The following is a 12,669-nucleotide window of genomic DNA, read 5'->3' as shown; positions in this document are numbered from 1 at the left end:
CTATAATTATGCATCCACACTTACAATTTAATATAATTAAAGGAAGACAGCTGTCTCCATATGACCCTCATGGGGCTAGTTCACTAAAACTCAGTTTGGACTAAAACAAAATACTTATCATTCCAGAGTAATTTATTCTTAGGCAGACAGATATCTCCACCAAAGCCTCTGAATTTTAAACAGCAAAGTCCTCCAAATATATACACACAATCTCATTTTCACATTTACAAGAATAAACTCCCTGGGACTAAAATACTAGCTGATGCTGCCCAAAAAATTGATTTTAAATACTCTGCACCAGGACGTGAGCTATTGCAAACTAATGTAATTCTACTGTTTTACTTGCAACTTTACTGACTCACACCAGCCAAATGCCTTGTTATCTGTTTTTTCTACCATAGACAGCATTTTTTCTCTTGAAGTCAGTGTTAACACAAGCCCTGGCAATAGGATCAACTCATATTTAGACACCAATGCTGATTGTAACAGCTGCTGTCAATCACCCTCAATGCACAGTAGTTTCAGAAGCTGCAAGTGTTCATGGGTACTGAATTGAGGGTTCTTTGGTCATGTAATAAAGGCTTACATGCACAATCTTCATTCAGTGGCAGTTTGAGAAAAGCAGGTGCTCTTTTCAGAAAGGACACAGTTAGGGTCACTTCTTCCCCTGCATTGCGAAGGACCTGTACCTGGAAAAGAAATAAAGGCAGACACCTTGAAATAAACACATTATCAGAATGCATTAGCAAATGTAAGCAACACCACACAGCTTTCCCATTCCAGAATGTAACTGCTTAGAAGTTTATTGCAATTACATTTGTTTGAGAAGAAGGCAAGACGTGAAGCTTGCTATGCACTTGTCTATTGTGTTCCTAGCCACACATACAGTTAATGGGGTGAGAGGGGCATTACCCTTCTGTATTAGTACTGGCTTTGACCTGTGCAGACTTTCTCCTTGAAAATATTCTGCTATGTAACTTCTTCTTTCAGGTCCGGAATCATCCCCCCTAGCATGTATTTATTTTAAAAAAGAAATACATACTTTTCTCTTTGCATATATATTTTCTCTTGTCTTATAAATCCTCAACCAAAACAACAGCAGTAGTTTCCACAGCTGTACCATAATCCTATGAGCAAGTCTTTCCAACACTCAGAGTTAAATTTAGCTGACGCGCTCCAGTATGGATGAGAGACCTAATCTTCATCAGAGACACAGAGGAAAAGAACCTATTTTAAGCCTTAAATCTCAGATAAGCACAAGCTTAGGTTTTTGCCAAAGGGCAGCTTGCATTTTGGACACAGAATGTGCAAAGAACCTATCCAGTTGGGAATACTTTTAGCCTTCCTGTACTCTCCCCATAGTTACCCTTTCGGCTTCTGTTCATCTTTAGCTTTTGTGGGAGACAGCTGTAGACATCCCAAACATACAGCAGAGTTAGGGACTCCAGGCACCTCCCAAGAGTAGCAGTAAGGACACAAAAGCAACTAAGCCAAATGCTGTATTAAATGGCTGAGGAGGAACATCTGAATTGGTTTATGAGAGCCAAGAACAACCAGATCTGTTTCAGAGAACAACTATTTCCTGTTCTGGCTCTATAACTTCAAAGTTCTTCAAGGGCTGATTTAATTTGGGTGTACAATGACAGAATGTCATGTCTCTCTGAGTGACTGTGTTCATACTGTGAAGAGCCAGATCACAGGCAGCTGAGAGCTGCTGTGAGAGAGAGCTGCTACACAGTGAGACATTAGACAATCATTTTAAACTAAAAAATATATCTCCTCCTTTTCTCCTGTGTAGCTGGATAACACATAGGCAACTCTTCTATCATGCTGCTGCTTGTGAGAAAGCCTTGTAAATAATTAATGAAGCACTGTTATTCTTTGATTATGCTTGTCAATAACCTACTCAACAGAGTTATTTACATGCATGTGTATAACTATACATTGGGATGCTTTCACATGCAATCACTGCATTATGGTGTAAACTTAAAGTAATTCTTCAGGAAAAAATGTCAACTTTGCCTTCAAACACAATATTGCCTACTCCAGGCTGGTTGCCACAGAGGACTGAAATATGATGACAGAATATTTGATTCAGTAACTGAAATTTTAGGGTCTTTATTGTTTAAAATAGCACAGTGGTAGCCAATGCCCATTTTGCAGTTTAGTATGTATTTACAAGTATGAGTGCAAATAAACACAGAAACACCACAACAGATTTAATAACTTATACTGCATCCAAAACTTCATCTGTAACACAGAATCATGGAATCACTTAGGCTGAAACACGAGTCTCTTTGATGAGCTGTTCCCAGTTCTGATGCATTTTCTATCTTAAAATTTGTAAGAAGCAATTATTTCTTAGACAGATGACTTGTAATGTGCAGAAAAGTAGACCAAGACTCTGAAGTCCTGAATTCAATGGGAGATACCATCCTATATCCTCAGCCTCCATAGAAAATTCATTCTTTTCCTCCCTTATGTAGCAGTCACACAGTTCAGAATAGTCAGAACCAAAGCAGAAACTTACAGGTATGTCCCTCTGTATTGGTTCGACAGATGTGGACAGACAAAGTGCAGGAAAATACAGCTACTCTCTCTACTGTTAAAAAAAAGGTATTCCTTTTTTGACTCAGGAACAGAGAATAAAAAAGTGAAGAAGTTACAGCATTACTAACTTTAATTTATAAAGTCACCTTTTAAGATAAGAGTAAGTGGATATCATCTGTGAAAGAAGCTGAGACAATAACAGCCCTAAATCGTTCTTCCAAGAGTCTACATGATTTCACTTGATAATATATTGCTTTGCAAAGCCTGTAAGAGGCCATAAGTAGCCTACTGTGACTTTTTTCTCTTACCTCTCTCTCCCTCAAACCTCTTTATCTCATAGGATGAAAACTTTAAGCTGGAACACAGTTCAGTTGAAATCAGCAATACTTATTCAGTGAAATGTATTTTGGAGTGTATGAAGCATATAATCCAGAAAGTGACTAGATTTTGACATGCAGAATAAAGACTAAAGAGAGATAAAAGATTAAAAGAGAAAACTACTAGGTAATGATTGCAACAAAGAGCAGATGAGTTATCGATTCCATTTTGCTTACTTTCTAGTCATTAACAATACCATTCTGGGAAATAAGGTTAGGTGAAGAAAATGAGCATTTTAATTACTTTATTGTCTTTTTCTAGCTTTCAGTTGAAAGCTTTACTATTATTTTACATTCTTTGTCTTTAATTTACATATGAAATGAAAAATCAAATTACTAAAGATAATGACAAATAACAGTCTGTATCAGTACTGAATTTAAATTAGGGCCTCGTTCCCACTGTGTATAAATGGTCAACAAAAAAATTCATTATTACTGAAAAATAGCTATATAAGTAAAGAGATTTTCAATTCACTACTGCTAATAAAGAAGCCATGTCTAAATTTGCATGAAATAAAAATATTTAAAACATTTTGTCATCCTGGTTGATGGCAAGTGGAATATGAGTCAACAGTGCCCTGGCAGCCAGGAGAGCCAACCATGTCTCCTGGGCAAAACATCTCCAGCTGGCCAAGGGAGGGGATTGTCCTGCTCTGCTTTGCTCTGCACTGGGGCAGCCTCACCTTGAGTGCTGGGGGCAGCGTAGGGAACCACAATATAAAAAAGACATCAAGCTATTAGAGAGTGTCTAAATGAGAGCCATGAGGATGGTGAAGGGTCTGAAGGTGAAACCATATGAGGTCACTTCTGCTATGTTCAGCCCGAAAGTGAGGAGACTGAGGGGAGAACTCACTGTGGTCTTCAACACAAAATTCCCAGTGCTAAATACAGGGAATATTTGTATGACAAAAATTTAACTCAGCAGTAATCCTAACATTTCCAATTTCCCAAGAGGTTATATATTCCTATTGTAGGCCATGGAGAAACTCCCTTCAGAAGAGATCTGGCAATTTCTAAAACAATGTGTCCTAAATTGCAGAAAATGCATGACCAGACACCATTAAAAAGAATTGCTTATTGTTTGGATCATTGAAAGGCAATGATCTATTTTTATTTTCACAGGCTATATAGACTATTCAAGATAATCTATTCAAGACTAGTCAAGATAGGTTTTTTTGTTAATATTTTGGAGATATTCTGTGAAGCCTTAGATTTTAGGCATATTAATTTACCTATGTCAAGTTTTCATTTTTCTAGTTAAAAATGAATAATGGTAACACTTAATATGTTGATATAGAAGTTGTATGGATTATATTATAAAAAGATATTTAGTACTGCTGTTATTACTTTATTTAGCTTTATGTTTTTATTTCAACTAGTGAATAATACCAACTATTCATTTGTTGGTACACAGCATCTAACGAAATCACTCCTGTAACAGGAAAAAGCCACGACAAAGAAAAATCTTAGCATCTCCTCATCAACATTATGGCTATATATATTGAATTCCTGCTGCTGTTTTAAAAATCATATAATATATTTTTAATTCAAAATGAGTACATATGGAAAGACCTATACAAACAGAAGCATTAAATATTGTCAATAAAGTTTGTTATGCAAAGTATAACCTTACTACCAGCAGGACCAAGAATTAATTTACTTCTACAACAAATAGCCCTATATAAAGTTAGGATGTTCACGAATGAAATGAGATAGGTAAAAAACCCAGTTGTGCATGTCTGAGCCAGTAGCTGTGTGAAATAGTGACAAGAGAGTCAGAGTTTCTGGAGCGACAGTGACTATATTTTTATGCAATAACTGTAATGACTGTAAGGGAGCTATTTGAAAAAGTAAATTTTATGGTGATGTGTGATATTGCTGAAGAAAATATCTACATAGCAACAACACTAATCCAAATTTTTAATAATGTCTACAATGATACTTTTAATTTTATAAACCCTTTCAAATTCCCAGTTCAAGAAAACATTTGAGCATATGCTGAAGTCTCTCTCAATATATTCAGGAAAGCAATGAAGGATGAAGTCCCTTCTGTAAGTATTCTTTCCTGAATAAGACTGCAAATCCCCTCTCAAATTACCAGCGAAATTTACCCACCAGTAAAGTGGTAAGGATTTAAAACAGAACACTTATTTAGATCCCAAGATCTATATTCTATTGAATTGAAGCAAATTTCACTCTTCAGTTTTTAAAGAAAAATTCAATTTATTGGTGAATACCTTGAACTATACAGATTGGGAAAGAGAAAAAAAAGAAAAGGTAGAAGACACCTTTCTAGCCACTTTACAGTTACACAATGCCCAAGCATCAGGTCCATCAGCAGATAACAAAACACACATTTTAACACAATCACACAGAGGTCAAAACCTACAAGGCTTCCTGCACACAACTGTCTTGGATTTGTGTTTATTTAAAAAATCTACTACTTTATTTAGTAAAAGTGCCATGTAATTAATACAGAATCATTAGGAACACATCAGTGCATAGTGAGTTTTTAATTCCTATGACTTAATATTTATCACAGTATTTGCCAATAATTGAAGTTAATCAAGAAATATATTATCAAGCGATCTCAAAGCTTCTTCCCTTCAGAAAATTTCTCTTTCCAATATACAGAGCAAACTGCGTATGGTGTATATGGCTGTATATAGAACACAATTTTATGACAGAAGTTCCTATTCAGACTGCACAGTCTGAAGTTCCACTTCAGACTGAAGTATACTTCAGACTATAGTTTGACACTATCACAATTGCACATTTTAAATTTTCTGCTTTCTGGCTCCAAAAACCATGTTAGATATTTAGATGCAAACCCAAAGGGCACTAGAATTGGGAGCCATCTCAAACAAGGGACAGGAACTGGAGGGCTGAGTGGTGCACTTCCCAAAAACACAGGAAGATCTTCTATTCTGAGCTCTCTTCTGCTGGTATCCTGCTGCTAGCACTGTTTTGAAAAAGTGCAGGGGGATGCAGTAACATAGGAATTTACAGCAAAGACACCCTCCAGTGCCCACCACTAAAGAGTTATTCTGAGAAGTGCAGATAGAGGTTTATGGACCTGCAAGATGAAAAAGCAATGGAATTGAAGCAGCACTTGCTTCGTGAATGTTCCAGCTACCACGGCACTACAGAAAAGATCATTTCAGAGTAATACACACAGAGATTGAGAGTTTGATGCTCTTTGACAAGTCCCATCAGACTGGCCACTTAGAAGAAAAGTTACTCTTGATCCCAGGTGACAGCACATGTTTTAGCTAGACCATTAGGTGGTTTCTCAGATGTACAGCATCATACCAGTCATCTTATAGATATATTCAGGCTTCCTTCATTGATCCTTGCTCTACCTATTTTCACAGGCTCATGGGCTTTAGTCACAGAAGTACCAGAACATGCAGCCTTGACACCGTTGTATAAAGCATTAGTAGAAAACTAAGTGATCCTCCTTTAAAAATAGATTTCATCATCTTTCAAGACTACATGCCAAGTAGGCTACTTATATTAGCTAACACTGAGAGGCCTGTACAGAATTTCCTTCACAGGAATGACTAAAATAATCAGATGCAAGAAATATGAATAAGTGTAATGAGGAAGTAGGAGAAAGAGATTAATTTAATAAAAAATTATTGAAAACATAATTAACCTACAAAATAAAAAATATCCACCAGGCAATAGAAGACCAAATATAGATCCCACAGAAGACATAGACTCCTGACAGCTCTTTCTTCAATGCACAAAAAGAATATGATTTCAAACTTTTAAGTTTAAAACTTGCAGAATGGAGCACTTCCAAGTTTGTTTAAAAGATCTGACTGCAGCTTTCTGGAACTCTTTAACTTTTCTTATGTTCCACAATCAACACGAAAATGTCTATTGCTCTTTCAATAGTAGTATGCTGCAACTAATTATTGCTTAGCTGCATGTTTATGTTCTGAAAGGTAATACAGCAGTGCCTTAGCAAAAGGTATCAATGCAAACAAAAAAAAAAAGTCTGCAGAATTTTCCTGTTTTTCTTCCCTTAATCTTAGTATCACTAATATCACTCAAAAAATACTGCTATTAAGTGCCTAATTTGCATTCTTAAGTCATATACCCTAATTTTGAATTCTGTTTCTCTAAAAGCTGCACATACTGGTCATCATAGTTCATAGTAAATAATTAGAAGGCCATTACTCCAATACACAAACTATGAAATGCAAGGAATTAAAAAATGCTATGTCTTCCAAAACTGAGAACACACCCTGGAGGCCATGACTCATAGGTCATATGGGACATCATGGGTCCTTGAACTGAAACATTTTATACCATACTCCATACTCTGAAATACAAAAATTAACAATTCCTTAAATAGATCCCAACTATAATACACTATTTATCATGATCTGCCAGTATATTCTATCATCTCAACTGGTGGTTGATTCTAATGCAAATGTTCATTTCAATATCAAACAATGGGTCCTGTTAATGATTCTCAACCTATGGACTACTACTTGTGTGGGACTGTGGTCCATTGAAGAAATACACAAAGATGCATTTAATAGCCATTCAGCTCTACATGATAGGCAGCTATTCAGGACAAGAAAATACCTACACAAACACCAAAAAAACCTCAAAGAACTAGAAGACTTCAAGCCAAACTCTTTCCAAGCTTTATGAGCTTTTTTGGTGTATCTATTAGTAGTGAGTACATGCCAGAGTTCAGAACTGCCTATCTTTGTTTTCACATTATCTACTCCATGAATGGCTCTACTTCTCCAGGATTATTCAACTACGGTAAATGAACTTCGTAGTTACACAGTTTTACGAAGTTCTCCACTTTAAACACTCACAGATGTTCCACTTTTTAAATGTGATTATGTATCGGCTGCTGGGCACTTTCTCTCTGTCGAAGCTAATTCATGAACACATATTTTCAAATTAGATATGTAATGGCTTCCAAAGCAACTGGCCAAGAGGAACAAGATAAATCTCTTAAAAACACTGAAAATGACAGGAATACCAATGGAATTTTTCTCAGTGTGCTTGAAATTAAACAGCATGTAATTTACAATTTTTTTTTAATATGAAATAGGAAACTTGAATACTTTTGGACAATAAAAAACTTTCAGGTAGTTAAAGCCTGTATCAGGAATAGTGGCCAGCAGCAGCAGGGAGGTCATCCTTCCCCTGTTCTTGGCACTGGTGAGGCCACACCTTGAGTGCTGTATCCACTTCTGGGCCCCTCAGTTTGGGAAGGACATTGAGAGGCTTGAGCGCATCCAGAGGAGGGCAACAAGGCTGGTGAGGGGCTGGGAACACAAGGCCCTGTGAGAATGACTGAGGGAGCTGGGGGTGTTTAGCCTGGAGAAAAGGAGATTCAGAGGTGACCTTGTCACTCTCTACTACTCCCTGAAGGGTGGCTGTAGTCAGGTGGGGGTTGGTCTCTTTCTCCAGACAGCAACCAACACAACCAGAGGACACAGTCTTAAGCTGGGCCAAGGGACATATAGGTTGCATATTAGGAAAAAGTTTTTTTACAGAAAGGGTGATAAAGCACTAGAATGGTATGCCCAGGGAGGTGGTGGAGTCACCATCCCTGGATGTGTTTAAAAAAGACTGGATGTGGCACTCAGTGCCATGGTTTAGTTGAGGTGTTAAGGCTGGGTTGGACTCAATGATCTTGAAGGTCTCTTCCCACCTGGTGATTCTGTGTGATTCTTACTGTATATTACAACTCTATGAGACTTATAAAATCCCCACTTGTATTTAGGCAACCTACTCAACTCCACCATTAGTCAAATGTTATAAATCCATAAGCCTAATTCAGATTCCAACTCATTTGATTTACCCGTATGTTTCATCTTCATATACAACACACTTTCATTAAGCTGTATATATGGCAGTAAACTTCTCATCAGCAGAGCTCAGAAATTTAAACAGGAGCCAGATTTTGTTTGGGATCAATTTAATCAACATTGTCAAAACCAGATGTTTACCAAAGCTTCTTTGGGAGAAATGTGCGAACCCCTTAAGCAAACAACACTCCTAAAAAAATGGGAGAAGCCTTTACACCAGTGTTGCAACAGCACCGATTGACTTCTGCACAGCTTTCCACAGGCTTGCACAGCATTGTGTGTGCAGTGGTGTGTACAGACAGATGAATGATAGGCTTTCCCATCAACCTACAGAGGATTTGTAATTTAAGATACAAGATTTTTGGACTTCATAATAATTGGAAAGCAACCATGATGGTAGTCTATGCTGACAATGTTGTTTGGGGCTTTTTCTCCTTCCAATTAGTCATGGAGAATATTCAGAAAAATCTATCAACATCTGTAGCACCTATAACACATTTTAAGTAGGCTCCAGAGGCTTTGCACATTTATCTTCAAAGATGCATGACAAAAATTCAAATATTTTTTTCTTTTCTTTTAAGCAGGCCATATTTTAATACTTGGATAATATGTAGAAATTCTTCTGACTCATCATATCTGCATAAAACTCTTGTGGAATCAATCTTTATTACTCATACAAATAGTATCATTTTAGTGGATTTTAGTCCAATGTAATATAAAGTGTTGAGCATAAGCCAGAACTGTAATTTACAAATTACTTGTAGGCTACCAACCAGTCTTTGGTGGTGCTATTCTCTAATAAGGGTTTCAGATAGTAAGAGATCAATAAAATCATCTTTAAATGAAAGCAGAAAAATTTAATAAAACACATTCTCTTGGACTAAAAAAAAAAATTATTTAAGGTAGGTATAATATACACCAACTAAATATCCCATCACAGATTTCCCCAACATCTATTTAAGCCAGCTTTTGATTACCATCCACCAACCTGCAAAAAATGATAGACTATATGGGAATAACACTTTCTGGTGATAAAAGCTGCCCCAAACAAAAACTTTGTGCTGTTTACAGGCCAGAGTTTCAGTCATTAAATTACTAATTAATGAAATGTGAAAACCAGCACAACAGGTAATAATATCAGTATCTCCTTTGTAGAATATTAAGATTTTGCTCACGGCCTGCAAGTGTTACAGCACACAATGTATGATAATGCAATGACTATTCTAGAAAAAAATAGAGTGTATAACACATGATCTATCCAACAGTGTAAGAGAAAACAACATAATCCAGCACATTATCATGAGCTGAATTGAACAAAAACATTGTATATTATCTCTCAAAACCAAAAGCCACATTTTAGCAATTGTCCAGGAAAACCTTAGAAGAATAACCTTGTACTTATGACTCTCCACTCCCAATACAAAAGTCACATAAAATACAAAATATAGCAAAAGGCTAAAGATATTACCCATGTTACAGAAAGAAGAAAAAAAATCAATATTTAAAGGATAAAGCACAATTTTCCATTTATCTGCATGATTCCTAGACTTACCAAGTTACAATTCAAATGATGATCACTAGAAACCCTCTTATGAATGGATATGTATTTTTCTTTTGCTGGAACATATTATACTAAAAAAAAAAAGCTTCATACAGAAGTTTTGCTTTTCAACTTTTTAAAGTAAGGGTAAAAATCAAAACAAAGTAAAAAGGGGAAATGTTTTTTCCCAGTAAACTGTGACAGAAACTAGACAATAACTTGTAATTAGGGTCTTCAAATTTTTCAGGTAATGTGTACTCCTCAACAGGAAGAAATAATTCTAATCAAATTATTCATTTAAAGATGTTGGACTTCTTTCTTTTCATAGTTGATTGTGATGGACATTTTTTTCTTATTATAGTAATGATCTTGAATAGTTTGACCTTTTTAACCCTGATTATTAATGAAACAATGAAGCTGCTTAATAATCTATTAAATATATAAGAATCTCCTGCTCTTTTTAGTCAAAAAGTTGTTCTTACAACTCCCTCCTGGTTGAATTCTCCATGAAGTTTCTAAGACAGCTACTAAATACTAAAGAAGTACAATTTTTTATGTTTACAATTTTTGAAGGCCTCATTAGTAGTATTCAAAATGCATACACATTACCAGACTGTATAACATGCCAGCTATTGTTTCTGCTCCTAGTGGTTGAAGAGTGAAAAATATCCAGTTGACACAGTATTTTGAAGTACAGTCTTAAAATTTTAAGAAATTTTATGAACAGACATATGTCTATAATTGCTGAAAACAATATAAGTGTTGCATGGCTTGAACATTTTGCCTGACTATGCAGAGCTCCAGGTCTGGGGAAAAAAAAAAAAATATCATTCCCAGACCAAGAGTTTGTTCACACTAATCCCATTGCAAGGCTGGGGTCAAACACACTGCTGGTAGCAAATTTCACATTTACATATTCAATATAAAATTTGCTGTTGGCAAATATGACCTTAACATTTAGTGTTCATGAACAGTCACACTAATCAAGCACCAGAATATAAATGCTCATGAAAAATGAATAAAAAGTGGTCCTAAAGAGTTTGAAACCAAATTCTAATTCTATATTTGAATAAATATTACTCTACAAACCTATTCCTATTTGTTCAGTTTTGAATGTTATCAACTTCAATATGACAAAGAAAAAAAATTCCTGGACAAATTTGTATTTGAAGTAATGCTTTAGATCAATATAAGCAGTTAATTCTTCTAAGCTTCTTGGCTGCTCAGGATCTAATCTCTGAGAAAGTTATTTTAGTACTTCAGGGAAAGTGCCCAGTGGGAAAAGTTCTCAGCTGGGAAAACACATAAGAATTCTGTGATTCTGTAACATACTTTCATGCCATTTAATGCAATAGCAGTTTTTCTGCCCCAGATTAATTGCACTGCATCTGGGTGAAGTTGAGAAAATTACTTTGTTCTTCAAAAATATTTGTAAAAAAGAAATTCCCCAGCTTAATATGATATGTAAATTTATAATTGTAGGCAAATACATACGTATTCAGCTAAACTGGGATCCAATACAATTATAATTTGAAAATTTCAGAAATCATATTTCCTTAACATTTTTAAAATCATTTTCATCAGTGTCTAAATTTTAAAGGCAAAACTGGATTTGGAGGTACTCATGCTGTATTTTAATTAACTGGAGAACATTTATAAATATTTTGGAAACAAAAAAGCTTAGCATATAATTCCAAAGAAGTAAAAAAGATTTGTATTTCAGCACAATGACAAAAAAGCAGCTGAATTACAGTTTTAATCAGTTTATAGCATGAGGTCTATGTAACTTTCAAAATTAAGCATAAATCTAATATATTAATCAAAAGTGATTAGGCTACTTATAAGGGTTGCAACCCTTATTTTACCTTTTCTTATTTTCTTAATTAAGCAATAACACCACAGAAATCCATTCTTGTCAGCAGTTAATTACCATTTGCAACTATAAAATCTTATAAAAACAATAAATTATTGACTATTATATAGAGTGAATGTGTTTTCAGGAACAAAATTTGCAACATCAACAATAAAAGAAAACCAGAATGATTTGTATAATTCTATTACATTGCTGCTAGGTTATTATGCTAGAATATTAAAAATGAGTGCATGAACTACAGGTCTCACTTTTAGAAAGTTCAAGCCTCTCAAACCTTAATAATTCTAGTTTTACAATTTTCTTTGTGCTCTCATTTTCTATAAAAATTCAGAAAATAAGAAAAACACTGCTGATGCCACATTGCCCCATGATATTTAATGAACATAATATACAGATGCTTTGACTCAACAAAGGATGCCCACATTTAGATAGCACTTTCCTGTTTAGATATAAAGGTCCTGGAATTCTAAAAGCTGCAGT

At 35.3% G+C, this 12,669-nt stretch overlaps 1 protein-coding gene across 4 annotated transcripts in view; it reads right to left on the bottom strand.

Moving 5' to 3' along the window:
* SNTG1 (syntrophin gamma 1) overlaps positions 1 to 12,669 on the bottom strand; it is a 319,642-nt gene that overhangs the window by 109,937 nt on the left and 197,036 nt on the right. For all 4 annotated transcript variants that reach the window (XM_036398513.2, XM_054518579.1, XM_054518581.1 and 1 more), the window contains one exon: positions 587 to 689. In XM_036398513.2, the coding sequence (XP_036254406.1) occupies positions 587 to 689 (103 nt within the window). The remainder of the gene's footprint in view (positions 1 to 586; positions 690 to 12,669) is intronic.

Source organism: Molothrus ater, chromosome 1 (genome assembly GCF_012460135.2).
Source record: "Molothrus ater isolate BHLD 08-10-18 breed brown headed cowbird chromosome 1, BPBGC_Mater_1.1, whole genome shotgun sequence".
NCBI lineage: Eukaryota > Metazoa > Chordata > Aves > Passeriformes > Icteridae > Molothrus > Molothrus ater.
The sequence above is the reverse complement of the archived record's forward strand: the minus strand, read 5'-3'. Positions and strand labels throughout refer to the sequence as shown.